Source organism: Sphaeramia orbicularis, chromosome 13, assembly GCF_902148855.1.
Source record: "Sphaeramia orbicularis chromosome 13, fSphaOr1.1, whole genome shotgun sequence".
Lineage (NCBI taxonomy): Eukaryota > Metazoa > Chordata > Actinopteri > Kurtiformes > Apogonidae > Sphaeramia > Sphaeramia orbicularis.
This window is the reverse complement of record NC_043969.1, coordinates 46023983-46041970: the sequence shown is the minus strand read 5'-3', so window position 1 is coordinate 46041970 and position 17988 is coordinate 46023983. Positions and strand designations below refer to the sequence as shown.

The following is a 17988-nucleotide window of genomic DNA, read 5'->3' as shown; positions in this document are numbered from 1 at the left end:
AAGACACTATTTAATGCCAAACAGATACACTTTTTAGCTTACCGGCCGACAGGCCGTAAGCTATTGTCGTCATGCGGCGTCTGTCGGTGTTGTCATCATCTGTCGTCTATTGTCGTCTGTTACAAAAATTTCAATCGTCTTCTTCTCTGAAACTACAATTCTTATTGACTTCAAACTTGGTATACAGCTTCTTTATGATGATGTCAACAAAAGTTAGTGAAATTATTTGGATCCGGATCTGATTCTTGATTTGGTGCCACTTTGAAAAATTTCCCCATTATAAGAGATAGGAAGTGGATCGATGCAATAACTCAGAAAATATAAATGATATCCGGTGTAAATTTCTACAGTCCCACCCTGATGGGGAGATGACCAAAACATAATGTCCACATGCTGATCAGGATCTTCTTCTGGATCTGGGAACTTACGGAAAATGTAACATGGGCTCTTATGGGGAAAAAATTTCAATCATCTTTTTCTCCGAAAGTACAATTCCGATTGACTTTAAACTTGGTATACCGCTTCTTTATGATGATGTCAACACAAGGTATTGAAATTATTTACATCCGGATCTGATTCTGGATTCGGTGTGACTTTGACAAATTTTCCCATTATAACAGATAGGAAGTGGATTGATACAATAAATCAGTAAGTATCAATGATATCAAGTTGGAATCTGAATTTTTTACAGATCTGATTGGAAAATGACCAAAACATGGGCTATTTCTGTAATATAATAAATACACAGAACTGGGTGATAATAAATGGCATCTGGATACATTTCCAAAAGCTTTTAATTTGGCCGGTAAGCTACAGGGCCATTGGTCCTATGTTTTTTTTTTCATTTGGCTTGGGTCAGCACCTCCACTGATAGCATGGTGTGGTACCTGGATGCTACAGAGGGTGCAGTAGTTCAGCTCCTCCAGAATGGCATATCATTACATGTCGTTGCCAGAAGGTTTGCTGTGTCTCCCAGCACAGTCTCAAGAGGATGGAGAAGATTCCAGGAGTCAGGTAGTTATTCCAGGAGAGCTGGACAGGGCTGTAAAAGGTCCTGAACTCCTCAGCAGGACCAGTATCTGCTCCTTTGTGCAAAGAGGAACAGGATGAGCCCTGACAGGAACCTACAAAATGACCTCCAGGAGTCCACGGTGTGAATGTCTCCAACCAAACAATCTGAAACAGACTTCACTGGGGTGTCCAGAGGACCCGACGTCCTCTAGTGGGCCCTGTGCCCCCTGCCCGACAGACGCCCGACACTGCATGACGACAATAGCTTATGGCCTGTCGGCCGGTAAGCTAACTAGTCGAGAAATCAGACAGAAAAGATGCAGAGGGAAAAAAATGTCAGTGGTCTCAACCTGTAAAACCATTCCTGTTTTGGGGGTTGTCTCATTGTTGCCCCTCTAGTGGACCTGTCGTTAATTTCATTAACACCAAAGTAGCTGAAACTGATTAACAAGGAACTTAACTGACCTGGTCAATATCCCAGAGGTTTGACTGATAGGTTTCAGTACTCTGATTAGAAAGTGCTTTTGTGTTTTGTGACTCAGTTTTAAAGATTTTAAGTTTATTTTATATGTACACTGTTGTTCATAAAGTTAGAATAATTTTAGGATACACAATCACAGTAGGGTGGTGCACCACTGAAATTCTTACTTTTCATAATTTCATGGTACTGGTACTTTTTCATCTTGTGCTACTTTCTCGGTTTACTTTATGACACCCTTTGTTTAGTCAGCGGTTACTACACAGTCTTCTTTCCAAGGCTTTTTATTATTATCATCTCCATTCTCTTTCTAACCTGTAGAACATAACATTTGCATTTATATTAACCTGAAATCTAGGCAAGGCAGGGCAGGTTTATCTATATAGCACATTTCATGTACAAGACAATTCAAAGTGCTGTACATAAAACATTAAAAGCATTACAAAGGGGTGCAGGGGAAGCAATAAAAAACAAAAAAAACCCAAAACAAACAAAAAAAAACATAAAAACGTTACGCTTAAAAGAAACAGTGCAGATCTGAACTTCTGAATAAGAACTCTATTCAAATGCAGCTGAGAACAGGTGGGACTTTAACCTGGATTTAAATAAACTGAGTGTTTCAGCTGATCTGAGGTTTTCTGGGAGTTTGTTCCAGACATGTGGAGCATAGAAGCTGAACACAGCTTCTCCGTGTCTGGTTCTGACTCTGGTAACTGACAAAAGACTGGATCCAGATGACCTGAGGGGTCTGGTGGGTTCATACTGGGTCAGGAGGTCACTGGTGGATTTTGGTCCTAAACCATTCAGGGCTTTATAGACCAGCAATAGAAAACCTATTATTGGGAATCACAGAAGTATGGATGTGGCACAAGATCATGTAAAACCGGTACTACTGTAACCATTAGGGCTGCATGATTTAATGACAAAAACATATTTCAATTTCTGTGGAACTGTATTTTCTTGGTTATCAATAAAAAATGTTATAACTGATGCTTTGATTGTGATTCAGTTAATTGTCAGCTCTAGTGACTCTAATGGCAGCGACCATTTTATTTATAGTAAGATATCCAGTAACACTTTATAATAATTTAAGCCTCTAATCAGGGAGGTAAACTTGGTTTAACTAATAAATTAAGTCATCAGATCATATTCCTATGTTACCTACATGATTTAAGATGATATAGATCAGGAGCGTCAAACATACAAAACTGGCCCGCCAAATGGTCCAAGTGTAAAAATTACACTTACAATATTAACAGTTAAGGGTGTTCAGAGGCTACATGCAACTCAATGTGATCTGAACTAAAATCATAAAATCATATCATAAAAATAACCTATAAATAATGACAACTCTGAATTTTATTCTTGGTCTAATGTGAACAAAGTAAAATTACATTATGAAAATATTTACATTTCCAAACTATTCCTTCATAATAAAATGCGAATAACCTGAACAAATACGAACAACCTGAAACGTCTTAAGAAAAATAAGTGCAATTTTAATAATATGCCTGTTACTAAATGGTTTTGTTGCATTTATAGATTCACTGTGTTAACCATAAGCTGAGACATAATACTGTTGAAATTCCACTTTATAAATTTTTCTTTTAAAGATATTTCAGGGTGTACATGGTTTTTGATGCTATTCACATTTTTATAATATAATTTAACTAAAACAAAGAGAAAAAATTTGGGTTGTTATTTATAGATTATTATTTTACTGAATGTGGCCCCTGAACTAAAATGAGTTTGACAGCTCTGAAATACAGTAGATCCATGTAGATAATAATATTTTTTTTGTATAAGCCTGATAATATTTCAGAATCAGAATACTTTATTAACCCCAGAGGAAACTGTTGTGTGTTACAGTGGCTCTGGTCGAGTATATGAAAAAGTAGCAGGGAAGAATTGATCAGTACTACAAAAATACACCACAAAACATACACACAAACACACACACACACACACACACACACGCATATATATATATATATATATATATACTGTGTGTGTGTGTGTGTGTGTGTGTGTGTGTGTATAGTAGTTAAGCCTGTCTAATAGAAATCAGTACTACCTTTGTTATAACTGGTTTACATTAAATTCATTATCATATATTTCCGTGTGTGTCTCAGAACACACATGCTGTTTGTTTTGACATGTACGTGCATGTGTTTGCGTGTACATCGGCTGTTGTCATGTGATGTGGTGGAAATTCCCAGGAGGGCGGTGACAGGGCCATGGCTTTGACATGGAATAGGTTTAAGAATAGAAGTCAAGGTTTCTGGGACATTCTCTACACATATATGATGAAAACATAGCATCCACTTACACCCTCTGCTGGTGATGGACGATGTGATTAATGATTGTGTTTCCTTGGAAACAAAGAAGGCTGTACAATGAAGCCTCCTTTAGAACCAACCTCAAAAGAAATGACATGAACATATGTATTATTTTTTATTTTTGGCTGAGCATAGAATTTTTATGTCTTTTTAAATGTAAAAATTAAGATATAGAAGAATAAAGGTTGAGCATTGGTTTAATTGTGAAAGACAGTAGATTAACTCATTAAAGCATTAAATCAACAGGATGAGCAAAAAAGAAAGAAAAATACTCAATAAAAGTAAGAAAATAATTTGCAAAATATACAAATTAACATGAAATTAATAAAATAATCAACACAATGAACAACAAATAAAATCAGTCATTGGAGAAAAAAAAATCAAGACAATGATTATAAACAAAATATATATATATTTTAAAAATGAACACAATAAGCATTACAAAAAGGAAAAGGAAAAGGAAAAATCAACGAAGGAAAATAATCAATACAATTAAGAAAATGGTCATGATAACGAACAACATAATTGAGACAATGAACCAAATATGGGTTATTTCTATATCTATTCATGAATAAAACATGAAGGAAATGATCAACCAAATGAAAAAATAATCAATAAAATGGACAAAAATGAGTAAAATAATAAACAATAACCCAACAAAAATGCTTCCATGACTCAGTTTGGGTCATGATCCTACATTTGGGAAAATTAACCTATAAAGACCCAGTGCTACTTTTGTGGCAATACCCAAATTATTTTTTTTGTCTCTGTTTAACCTTTCTTAAGTGATTTATCAACATTTATTATAATATTATCCTCTATATTTTGCTTTTTTTCAGTGAAAATTAGGCATTTTCCTACATTTAATTACTAATCATGTACTTTAATCATCATGCTAAGATTGCATTTGGGGGTTATTATAACAAAAAGACAGAAAACTGAAGAAAACATGATTTTTTTCAGTAAAATATATTAACTGAACATAAACCTAGTGTGTCCGTCCACTGTCATTGATCCAACTCCATGGGTTTTACTGGTGAATTAATGTTGTAGAAGATGACCGTGTTTCCATGGTAACTACGGAGCCTCTGAACGTCCAAATGGGTCATATCTGATGACCATGAAAAGATGACAAACTGCATTTTACACCAATTATTTACTGTATTGATAGGATTAGTGGATCAACAGGTATTAAACATTTTACATCAGATTAGATGTTTTTGGTCGCCGGTGTACATTTGGGTCTTTTTTTGGGTTAAGTTATTCTAATGTATATTTTCACAGACAGGTGAGAGCTCTTTGTTTGATACAGTTTCATTAAATATATAGACTCCATAGTATTCAGTGTTTCACCACATTATTAAAATCATATTTACTGTACTATGATACAGCTGCATTAATGTAAAGCTCAGTGAGGGGAAACTGCTGGAAGGAAAACAAGTCTCTGCTCCACCGGGACTGGGAGGAGCATGAAGACGGTAACAACACCTTCACACTGCTCTGACCTTTGCAACTCTACACCTGTGCAGGTGTAGTCCGTAAACACAGAGCTACGAGTACAAGTGTACGGTGTCATCGTACGGCTTCAGTATAAAGATGGAAAATAAAGAGCTGCCCAAAAGAGAAGAGCTGAACACAAGTCAGGAGGATGATGGGAACACTCTGGAGTCTCTGCTCAGAAGAAACAGCTCAGAAGTGGATCCTGAGGCTGCACCATTGTCCACGGCAACCAGCAGGTAGGAGACTGGTTCTACTGGAAACCAGGTGGAGATGACTTCACCACGTCTCATAAACATTTACATCATGAGGCTGCACATTAATGACTGGATATGGACACAGAAAATCAGGAGGAAAATGCACAATTAATCCATTAACTGCTGTTTAATCTGTCTGTAAAGGTTTTATAATTCATAATTTTATGCATGAATACTGAAGTAGCAGAGTATTGTCTGCATATTCTATTTCAGCTTTTCCTGACTGTGTACAAACTAAGAACGAAGACTCAGACAAAAGCATCAAAACATTAACTTCTGAAACTGTGCATTAACCCTTTATTGGGCAAGTGACAATTTTTGGTCCTTTCCGCATACATTACTAGACAGTGACAGCAGCCATTATAGTGAGGACAGTGAGACAACAATCTCAGGTCCAATGTGGTCTCCAGGGTCTGTAAGGTCAAATGTGGTCTCCAGGGTCCGTAAGGTCCAATGTGGTCTCCAGGGTCTGTAAGGTCCCCCTCTGCATGAACAGTGAGTGTACCTGCTTTGTTAGGTACCATGTAGTAATGGTACTAATGTAAGGAATGATGTTCAAAGGGATCATGTGGATGTGGACAGGGGTCTGGATCAGCACTGATGTTATTGTAATGCTCTAAAAATGAAGTTCTAATGTTCTAAAATGCATATTCCTTTCATCTTACATGTGTTTTTCTTGTATTTTTACCCCACCCCCTGAAAGGGAGGCAAGGGGTATTGTTTTTGGGCCAGTTTGTATATTTGTTTGTTTGTTTACACTCTAGCAGCAAAACTATTGGTTGAATTCATACCAGATTGGTTTATAGATTGCCAGTGACAGAATAAAAAAAGTTCAAATTTTTTAAATCTTTTCTTCCCTATTTACTTATAATGGACGAAATTTCAAATTTCTGTAGCAGCAAAACTATTGTTTGAATTCATACCATATTGGGTTTATAGATCACTAGTGACCCAGAATAGATGTGATTACATTTGGGAAAAGTAGCTCAAAGTTCAAATTTTTTAATGAATTTTTAAAATCTTTTTTTTTTTCTACCATTTACTTATAATGGGCAAAATTTCACATTCCTATAAAAACATCAATTTTGTTTCAATTTACCTCAAACGTGCCACATATATAGAGGCAATTGATATGCTGACATCAGCACATGCATAGACATGATGACATTAGCTGGATCGATGCCAAAATAAGCTACAATAGGGGAGGGGCTTTTTGTGCCTGGCACCATTTGTATATATTTACATCTTGGATTTTATTTGGGGTTTTTTTTGTTTGTTTGTTTGCCACTGACAGATACGGAACCAAATATGGTAACTTCATTGACCTTTATTTCCTAAATAACAATAATATTTTGTGAAAAATTTCACAAACGTAATAAAGTCTTATTCTGTCCTCCAATAACATACTAAGGTTGAAATTTTGAGTTTCACAGTATTTTTATAAGTGAACTATAAAGGGTTAAATACAGACATGACTAATGCAAACACATTTTCTACTTAAGGTTAAAAACCCTACTAGACATGACATGGTCAGACTTTTCATATCAGTCATGAAAAATTGTTATGTCAAATTATTTCCTACAAGTTCAAAGGCTGATCTTTGGTCCTGATTGAAAAATTGAAGAATTCAGACAGTTATCTGTGATTTTATATGAAGATTCAATTAAGATGCAGGATGACAATAATGTAAAAGATGCGACAAGACAAAAACACAACTCCAGTCTTTGTGATTTAACATTTATTGTCTTGATTTGATTTTCTTTTTTACTTGTGAAAAGCAGCATAAATTCAAATCAATAACAATAATCTGTTATGAAAACATTAACCCATAAAGACCCAAACATCCACCATCAAACAAAATTGTCTACTGATCTAAAATATGTAATACCTGTTGATCCACTAATTCCATCAATACATGTAAATAATTGGTGTAAAATGCAGTTTGTCATCTTTTCATGGTCATCAGATATGACCCATTTGGATGTTCAGAGGCTCCTTAGTTACCATGGAAACACCATCATCTTCTACAACACTGCTTCACCAGTAAAACCCATGGAGGTGGATCAGAGACAGTGGATGGACACACTGGGTTTATGTTCAGTTAATGATATCTTTGTTGTATATGCCACCTTTTTTCTTCAGTTTTATCAATTTTTGATATAATAACCTTTTTTTTACTCTGAGCTTTTATGAACATCTACATGATCAGTGAATTAAATATAGAAAAATACCAGATTTTTACTGAAATAATGGAAAACAAAGAGGGTAATATGACAATAAATGGTGATAAATCACTTAGAGAAGATTAAATATAGAGGAAAATTCATTTTGGAACTGCCACAAAAGTAGCACTGGGTTTGATAAGTTAAATGAAATAAAACTGATTGTGTGTAGTCCATTTGGCAAAGCACACTGAGGCAAATTCTGCAAGAAAATAATATATCACAGACCTTATAAGTTCTGAAAAACAACTTCAGCAAAAACCTTGAGCTACACAATGAACTGACTTAATATAATATTTCACTTTCAGGAGACAAACTGACAGAGTTGACTACATTTCCAGTAAAAAATTCACCAGGGAAAGACTCTTCAAAGCTGCATCTCAGGGGGATTCATCTCAACTTACTGGACTCCTGGACTTCCTGAGAGCAAACAACAAACGACTTACAAGCTCAGAGTTTATAGGCAAGTACAAAGAACCTTTGTTTTACTGAAGGTTTCACCTATGACCACGTAACGGTGACCACAATGTGTTTGTGCTGGGGATTACACTTTAGTTAGTCCAAGCAGCTGGTTCCTGGAAGGTTTCACCATGTCTGTTTAGACAAGGCATCACAAGTGGATAAAAGGTGTGATGTGTTAATAACATAAGCACAAAACACAACAAAATGCAAGTAAGTTTAGGTGTTAATCAAGTTCAGGGATGCCCACACTTTTTCAGCTTGAAAGCTACCTTTAAAATGATCCACATACGGTTAAAATGGCTGAGTTTTTTTTATTTACATACACAATGAGTATACTTTATACACAATATAACCAGTCCCTCCAGAAAAATGTGGGGATCTTTGATTATGCCATGGAATATGTGGGGGGTTTTATACAGTTTTATGCAGTGAAATTGTGGGAATTTGCTAAAAAAGTTGCAAAAATATGCGGGAACTGGAAAAAAACGTGGGAAAAATACAATAGGACCAAACCATAACACTTACTTTTACCTACTTTATAGAAATCATACATAAAGTGACAAACCTGTGATTTTGCTTAATGTTTCAGATGAATCAAATGGGAAAACTGCTCTCCTGAAAGCTCTGCTAAACCTGAAAAATCATAAAAATGACACTATTGAAGTCTTCCTGGACATATCAGAGAAAACCGGAGATTTGGGACGTTTTATCAATGCAGCTTACAATGACGACTACTATAGAGGTTGGTAAAACTTTAAAAACTATCAATAATAACTGTGATTTGAAAGTCAATGCTATGTATTTTACATGGATTTCTTTCCTAATATATGTCCTGGTTTATAAAATTTTAATGTTAAAAAGACAGAAATAAAAAACAGAAATGTTTACCCTGAAGTTTGCCATAGAGCTGATGGATTATACCTGAGCTTGTCCTTGTGAAAATATTTAAAGACTTGGAACATTTAGGGCACCCAAACATTTGCACATTCTGTTGCGTATCTGTTTTAGACATTTTTGTTCAATCTATGAATTGAAAGTAAGTGTTGCTGGTATTTGTCAAGGGGTGCCAAAAATATGTTGATTTCATTCATCTAAAACTTGACTTTCATTGTGTAACTTGTGTCTTAGGTCAGACAGCTTTGCACATCGCTATTGAGAGAAGAAGCTTTGAACATGTGAAGCTGCTGGTTCAGAAAGGAGCAGATGTCCAAGCCAAAGCCAATGGAAAGTTCTTCCAGAACAATGCAGGACCGGGTTTTTATTTCGGTGTGAATGCATCCATCAAAAATCCAGTTTCTAAACTTTATTTCTCAGGTTTTAGGTAGTTGGGCTACATCACTAAACAAACCATTGTGTATTTCCAACAGGAGAACTTCCACTGTCATTGGCTGCCTGCACCAACCAGCCTGAGGTCATGTCCTTCCTCATGGACAACCCTTACAAAAGAGCTGATGTGACCGATAAAGACTGCCAAGGAAACACCGTCCTGCACGCCTTGGTGATCTTAGCAGACAACAAAGAAGAAAACACAGACATGATTGCAAAAATGTATGACAACATCCTCATTCAGCACTACAAACTTGAGAAAAAGATTGAAGTCCAGTTGGAGGAGATTGAAAATAATCAGGGGTTGACTCCTCTGAAGTTGGCCGCCAAGCTTGGCAAGATCGGGGTAGGTCGGGATTTACTTTATGTTTCTTCTGTGCATTTTAGATACATTTTATGGTAATGTGTCAAGTAAACATTAAGTCTTTCAGATGGCATGAGATCAAAATGTTTGACTTATCATTGATGAAATGCTCTTCTGTTTGACGTTTTATGGACCAGCTGTTCAAGCACATGCTGCACCGAGAGTTTCCGGACAAAGAGACAAAACCTCTGTCCAGGAAGTTTCTGGAGTGGGTCTATGGACCAGTTCACTCTTCACTTTATGACATGAGCTCCATCGACACTGATGAAGAAAACTCTGTGCTGGAGATAGTCGTCTTTGGCTGTGAAATTCCGGTAAGAGATGAGTGATTTGAGGAGCAAGAACTTCAGCGCTAAAACGAAGTCAATGTGGAAGTACATATGATAATGCAATACCCCTGATGGCCACTGGGTGCTGACTGGGTATTTCTCCCTATAAAAGTAGCTCCACTTAAAATTGTGGTTAATTGGCTACACTAATATGGTTATAAAATGACTGTTATGAAGAGCTTGATGAATTTTCATAGTATACCATGACACTAAGCTAGCATTTAGCATTAGCTTGCACAAAAATGATTCTGACTGCTTTTGTTCCATTTTACCTTTCATTGGGTTGAATATATTAGGCAGCAAGTGAACATTTAGTTGCCGAAGCTGATGTGTTGGAAGCACCAAAATAAGTTATGTAAATTACTGAGCAACTGCCATAAGTAGTGCCATATTGTAAAGGTGGTCACTGGGTCAGAGCATCTCCACAACTGCAGGTCTTGTTGGGTGTTCTTGGTCTGCAGTGGTTAGTACCAACCAAAATTAGACTAATGAAGGACATCCCAACATTAGGACAATTGAGGGATGTATTAGATAAACAAATTCCAATCCATGTTGCATCTTACAGGTTTTAAAGGACCTTCTGCTAACATCTTGATGCAAATACCAATGCAGTCTTGTGGAGTCCATCAAATAGGTCTGAGCTGTTTTGGCAGCAAAAGGGGTAGCTACCAATATCAAGGAGTGGAATTAAAGTTGTATTCTAACAAATACTTGACTAGATTGAGAAATACAATCCTTTATTTGACCATTTTTACCTCCGCCAAGGAGGTTATGTTTTTGCCAGGGTTTGTTTGTTTGTTTGTTTGTCTGTTTGTTTGTTTGTTTGTTTGTTTGTCTGTCCGTTAGTGTGCAACATAACTCAAAAAGTTATGGACAGATTTTGATGAAATTTTCAGGGTTTGTTGGAAATGGGGTAAGGAAGAAATGATTAAATTTTAATAAATTTAAATAATTTAATTTTAAAATAATTTAAAATAAATTTAAATTTAAATAATAATCAAAATTAAATGATTAATTTTTGGTGGTGATCAGGGGTGGGGGGGCCCACAGGGGGGGCCACTGATCAGCCTTGGAGGAGGTCTGCGCTCTCCGAGTGCTTCTAGTTTGTGGGTGTTTTCCACTGCTAACCACAAACACCAGACCAAACCTGTAGTTTTGGAGATGTTCTGACTCTGTAGCCTACCAATTGTGATTTGGCTTCTTCAAAGTCACTGAGATACTTAAACTGCTGTCAGTGTTTAATGTAACGGCTGATCAATGTATGGGATTTACATTGTTACATAAAGTTCAACAAGTAGATTTTAGCCAGTCTCTGTTTTTAAATGTGATCCTTTACCTCAGAATCGCCCTGAGATGCTTCAGATCGAGCCTCTTCGCAGTATTCTCAAAGATAAGTGGAACAGGTTTGCCTCCACGTTATTTTGGGTGAATTTCCTGGTCTACCTGGTTTACCTGACCATCTTCACCACTGTGGCCACACACAGAAAGGAAGGAAAGGTAAAATAAAGCATTCACGAGACAAAAATAACAAACTGACGCTCTTTAGCCTGACCTGATGACCTGATGATCTACAGCCTCCGTTTCCCATCGAAGTTCCTCTTGACTACTTGCGCTGCGTCGGTGAAGTCATCTGCATCCTCGGAGCCTTGTGGTTTTTATATAAATCGGTGAGAAAATGGCATCTGGTCCAGTTATTCAAGAAATTGCAAAATATTTTTTCAGACTAAGAAAAAAGACTTTCAATGTTTCCACAGGTGATTGCATTCAAGAGAAACCCTCCGAAGTTCAAGACGCTCTACATTGATGGATTCTGCGACATTCTGTTGTAAGTAAACGATAGTCTGACATCATCCATTATTGTTCTGGAAAAGGAGGTAAAAGTTCTTTGTTTTTTTGGGGTTTTTTTTGGTTAGTTCTTAAAATGGAAAAGGAAGACAAAGTAATACCTAATCTACACCGCTCGTCTAACAAGGTCTTCTTGTCTTCTCTTTCCTCTTCAGTTTCATTCAGGCAGTACTTCTTCTGACCGCTGTCATCTTATACTTCTGTGGACTGAGACAATATGTTGGACCACTGGTGATCTCCTTGGCTCTGGCGTGGATTAATATTCTGTACTACGCAAGAGGAACTAAACAACTGGGAATATATAATGTCATGGTGCAAAGAGTAAGGAAAATACTTATTAGCTTAGAATAATCGGCTTATTCTGGGTTATCCTGGGTTAAATTCGTCTCTCTTTGCAGATGATCCTGGGTGATATCTTGCACTTTTTGTTTGTCTACGGTGTCTTTCTTTGTGGATTTACTGCCGGTAAGATTTTACAGATTAGAAAAGAATATTTGCCACTGGAAAGTCCTCTCACTCTCTTTTTTTTCTTCTTTGTAGCTGTTCTTGCACTTATCGAAACCAACCCACCACCTCACGGACGGAGATTTGATTCTCAGCCATTTATTTGCAAAAAGCCATCATATGATGACTTTGCGTTTACAACGTTAGAAATGTTCAAGTTCACCATCGGAATGGGAGATCTGGAGTTTACAGACCACGTCCAGTACAAGGAGGTTTTCTACATCCTGCTCATCCTGTACATCGTCCTCACCTACATCCTGCTGCTCAACATGCTCATAGCTTTAATGGGAAACACAGTGGAACGTATCTCCTTACAGACTGAGAACATCTGGAACCTGCAGGTGAGAGGATGAAGGAGTCGATTTCAGTATCAAAACACAAACATTTGTAGAATTATGGTGATTCTACAGCCAGGATATCTCCAGAATCTCTGTAAATTAAAGAAACTGGTTAATTTTCCTCATCAGTGTTGGCTGAAGTTGGGGATTAGGGGAAATAATACATCGCTCAAAAGATTTTTAAAAAATCACTAGGATTGCGTTACAATTTAAATGATGTTCATTCCCACATTTATTAATTTGAGTTTGAAGATCAGTTATTCATATTCACTTTTATTTATTTATTTATTTATTTATTTATTTATTTATTGTGAGCCTTCACAATAGCTCATGGCCTATTGGCTAGATAGGCTATTGTGAAGGCGTTGTGTATGGTGTCGTCTTCGTTAGCAAATTCTTCAAACATCTTGCCCGACGAAACTACTGGATGGATTTAAATTTTTTATATGTAGCTTCTCTTGGACAGTGTCTCCAAATTTGCTTCTCAGTTTTGAGAAATTTAGATTTCTGAGTTTTTGACAAATTTTTGGAAATATTAAAAATGTGCCTTTACTCATAATGGTCCATATTTTGATGGATTATAACATGTAAGTGGTTAGAGATTTCAATATAGTTACTACTGAACACTGATAGGTGGTCATATATAGACTTTCATTTGACCTTTGACCTTGAGTGACCTTGAAGGCTCAAACATAAGGTCACCAATATGTAGATTTCAACAATCTTCTCAGATACTACTCATCAGATTACTTTCCAATTTTATATGTAGCTTCCTTGGACAATGTCTGCAAAGTTTGTTGACTTTTTTTTTTTTTTTTTTTTTTTTTAGAAATTTTGATTTTTTAAATATTACAAATTGGCCTTTACTTATAATTGGCCATATTTTGATGGTTTATAACATGTAAATGGTTACAGACACCAGTATAGTTACTACTGATCACTGATAGAAGTCATATATGGACTTTGATTGAATTAGTTGAGTTCTACTCCAGTGAAAGCTCCACCCACTTCTCTTGGGAGGTTGATCTCCTGAATCCAGACCACAGGACTCTAACATTGAGACAGAAACTGACAACCTCACAAACTCAACTTGGTATTGATTACTGATAGAACATGCAGGTGCAGGGCCATTGGTCCTATTTTTTTTTTTTTTTTTTATCGCTTTGCCTCAGTTTTCAGTTCCAGAGTCACCCTGTTTTTAATAAAGTCTGTTTCTCATTGTTAAAATTAGCAGCCAGCTTATTGTCAATCAGCTTTTTCTTGACTCAAACAACAGCTATTACATCAACCTTTAAAAAATACAGTGGTGCATATATGGATTTCATCACAGAGCTAAATAGTTCACCAATCAACTGGTTAATCAGCAGATATTCTGGTAGTACAATAAATTCTCAAAATATAAAGGTTGATGGTTCCATAATGAGGTGAGTTGAGGTTTGTTGTGTCTTAGTCTTATATTGTTGGAAAACCCTAGATAATTCACAGCTTGTTCCAAACTTGTGTATCTTCTGGGTTAAAGTCTGTCTGATTCCTGGATCAGCACTAAATCAGATCTTGTTCTGAACGTCCTCAGAGGTCTCTCACCATTCTGGACTTGGAGAGCACGCTGCCCAGGTGGCTGGTGGGTAAAATCTTATCTGCCAAGTCAACATCTGGAAAGTCAAAGATCGTGAGCTTCAAAGACAAACAGGACAGGACTCGTAGATTTTTACGGTAAGCCTTCATGATGGAACAGAAAGGAAGTAAGTAAGGAAGAAAATAAATATTAGAATGTAGGTATGGATAAGGTAGAGGGGTTCCCCAAGATAAGACAGTGTAATACTTTTAGTGTCTGAAAATAAACTGAAAATATTATCGAGAGGCAGAGCTGATTTTTTGACTCACAGCGCCACCTACTGCTGTGGAGGTTAATTACTCAGGACATTGGTGAGAAAATCATCAGCGCACACCAAAAGTCACATGATTTATTGTATGTTGCACATGTGCTGTGTCTTTACTTTTAGTTTTGCACTTGAAAACAGAATGCATTAATGCAGGGGTGTCAAACTTGTTTTAGTTCAGGGGCCACATTCAACAGAATATGATCGCAAATGGGCTGGACCAGTAAAATGATAGCATAATAATCTATAAATACTGATCTCCAAATTTTTCTCTTTGTTTTAGTGCAAAAAAGTAAAATGTTTCCATTTATGAACTATCCTTCAACAAAAAATATGAATACCCTGAACATTCATGAACAACCAGAAATTTCTTCTGAAAAATAAGTGAATTTTATCTAGGGATGCTCCGATACCGATACCAGTATCGGGCATCGGCTCCAATACTCGGTGTGTGTGCTCGTACTCTTACTCGTAAAAGATATCCGATACAAATGTACCGATACCACTTACGGCCATGTGACATTCACAGTTCAGTGCAGCAGGTACGCGGCGGTGGAATAATGTGTGGGGAGTGTGAAGAGTGTGGAGATTTTTCAAAATAAATGACGGGGATAAAAGTAACGTTGACTGCAAGTAACGTTACAGACACAGACAGATACAGACGCAGCGTTCTGTCCGTCCTCTGCGTACATTCCATCTGTTTTCCAGGTGCTGGTGGATGCGTACCCAGACGGAGAATACCAGCGGGAGTACGGAGTGGTGCGGACCGCCGCCAGTGGAAGTGAAAACGAAACTTATCACTCATTTCTCTTTTCTCTTCCTGCTGAAGCTAAACTTCTAAATCTTACCAGTGAAAACACTGCAATATTAGTATCACATTAGTGTTGCCTCTGCCATCTCCATGTTTGTTATTACAGACTTTCTTCTTCTTCTTCTCAAAAAACTTTACTCTTCTTCGTGGTATTTGTCCAGTATGGGTAATTCAGAGTGGCGCCCCCTGGTGGATTAATTGAGAAACGCTCATTCCAACACATTAAATGTCAGTAGCAGCACTTTGTTCCAGTCAGACTAATGACAACGACAATAAAGCACATTTACAAAAGGAACTAAGAACTGGAATGGGATTATTAAGTACTCGTATCGGTACTCGGTATCGGCAAGTACTCAAATGTAAGTACTCGTACTCGGTCTGGAAAAAAGTGGTATCGATGCATCCCTAATTTTATCACTGTTATGCTTCAGCCTATCATTTCCACATGTACATTACAACTTACAGAACATTTAGTGACAGGCATCTGGAACTGAAAAATATAGCATTAAATTTTATGATCAAAACAATTTGTTGAGATTCAGTGACACTCTTGACTGACACTGTCATCTCTGTAATTTCTGGACTTTGCAAATTCATCCCACGGGCCAGATTGGACCCTTAAGAGGAACAATTTTGGCCCGCGGACCATATGCTTGACATCCCTGCATGAATGTGTCTGTTGTGTATTTGATATCGATACTGTATTTGTGAATGATTCATCATGAATTACTTGCATGTTTATCAAATTTTGGATTCTTAATTTTTAGTGTGATTGACCCTTTAACTACAGTCTGAGTTTATTGTTCAATCCTGAATGAGGCTTGTTTGTCTTCAGGGTGGAGGAGATGAAGTGGACCCAGTGGAGATCCGACCTCTGTGAATTCCAGCAGGAAGACCCTGGAGATAACACGACGATGACGCAGCCCAAGGACCGGGACCAGGACCGGGACCGGGACCAGGACCGGACCACTGGTAGGGAAAACAGACCATCATCTGACATTCATTTATTACAGAGATGTCACTAATACTGAACTGATGTTTGTTTTCAGGGAAACTCTGGAACCTCAATCCTCTGATAGCAAAAATCCGAGCTAAACGTCAACAGCCACAGCATTCCAACGTCCCCTGAAGGCATCACAGCATCTGAAGATGAACATTTATACTCAGGGTTTATTTTATTTATTGGTCACAGTGGAAACAAGTGTTTACTGTAAATTAATATATACTCAAACTTAGAACAGATCAAAAATATAAACACAACACTTTTGTTTTTGCTCCAGTTTCTGATGGGTTGAGATTTAAAAAAAAAAGTGCAAAAATTACACTGAAGATATGAACAATCAAAGGTGTCAAAATTATTTTAGTTCAGGTTCCTCATACAGACCAATATGAACTCAAGTAAAATAATATCATAATAACCTATAAATAACGACTCCAAATTTTCTTCCTGGTTTAATGTGAAAAAAAAAAAAAAAAATTACATTATGCCTATAAATAATAACAACTCCAATTTTTTGTCTTTGTTTTAGTGTGAAAAAAATAACATTAAATTATGAAAATATTCACACCAACAAACTATCCCTTAACTTTAAAACATGAATAAACTGAATGAATATGAACAACCTGAAATCTCTAAAGAAAATTACAAGAAAAATGCACTTTTAACAACATTCTGTCTGTTTTGTGCATTTGCAGATCTGATCCGTTTTGCAGACGTGTATGTAAATGATAAGTTGAGGCATTATATTGTTAAAATTACACTTATTTTTTGCAAGACATTTCAGTTTTATCAGGTTATTCACAACTTTTTTGTTTGGATAGTTTGTAAATGTAAATATTTTCAGAATTTAATGTTACTTTTTTGCACTAAAACACAAAGAAAAATTTAGAGTTGTCATCATTTATAGACTATTATGTTATTATTTTCCTGGTCCGACCCATTTGAGATTACAACTGGGCTGAATGTGGAACCTGGAAGAAAATGAGTGTGACACCCCTGGTTTAGACTTTGGATTCCTTGTTTACAAAGTGTAATCTAGGCTCATACTTTTTTTTTTGGTTGTTTGTTTTGTTTTTTTTTCCAAAATTCCAGCCTTTTTTAATACCAGCAGTATCCTACTCCTGTTTAAGTTTTTGAGGTGTGTGATGTTGGCATCATTTTCAATATTTTGACTGCTTGTCTCTTACTTTACCATGTTTTAAAATCCTGGATAAACTTTCTAATATTAAAAATTCTGACGCCTTTGGTTGTTATTAACATTTACTTGTACTTTTGCTTTCATTACTTGAGTACATTTAATTATAGATTACTTGACACACTTAATG

At 36.5% G+C, this 17988-nt stretch overlaps 1 protein-coding gene across 2 annotated transcripts; it reads left to right on the top strand.

Annotated features, from left to right (window-relative positions):
* Positions 1–5377: 5377 nt before the first annotated feature.
* On the top strand, positions 5378–16963 carry LOC115432039 (transient receptor potential cation channel subfamily V member 1-like). Of its 2 annotated transcripts, XM_030152810.1 has the most exons (15): positions 5378–5564; positions 8113–8267; positions 8856–9008; positions 9395–9532; positions 9634–9938; positions 10094–10270; positions 11627–11782; positions 11860–11952; positions 12040–12110; positions 12286–12451; positions 12529–12595; positions 12671–12975; positions 14546–14685; positions 16499–16635; positions 16713–16963. In XM_030152810.1, the coding sequence occupies exons 1-15, from the start codon at positions 5425–5427 to the stop codon at positions 16790–16792; spliced, it is 2283 nt and encodes a 760-aa protein (XP_030008670.1). In that variant the 5' UTR covers positions 5378–5424; the 3' UTR covers positions 16793–16963. The 2 variants fall into 2 exon arrangements, with proteins under 2 accessions (XP_030008670.1, XP_030008669.1); XM_030152809.1 differs by having other exon boundaries at positions 12529–12975.
* Positions 16964–17988: the final 1025 nt, after the last annotated feature.

Bases quoted from the DNA above. Each gene is read 5' to 3' on its own strand.
- LOC115432039 (XM_030152809.1), top strand. From the start codon at position 5,425: ATGGAAAATAAAGAGCTGCCCAAAAGAGAAGAGCTGAACACAAGTCAG. The intron at 11,783-11,859 runs GTAAAATAAAGC...GATGATCTACAG, and splicing joins CACACAGAAAGGAAGGAAAG to CCTCCGTTTCCCATCGAAGT. The intron at 16,636-16,712 runs GTAGGGAAAACA...GTTTGTTTTCAG, and splicing joins GGACCAGGACCGGACCACTG to GGAAACTCTGGAACCTCAAT.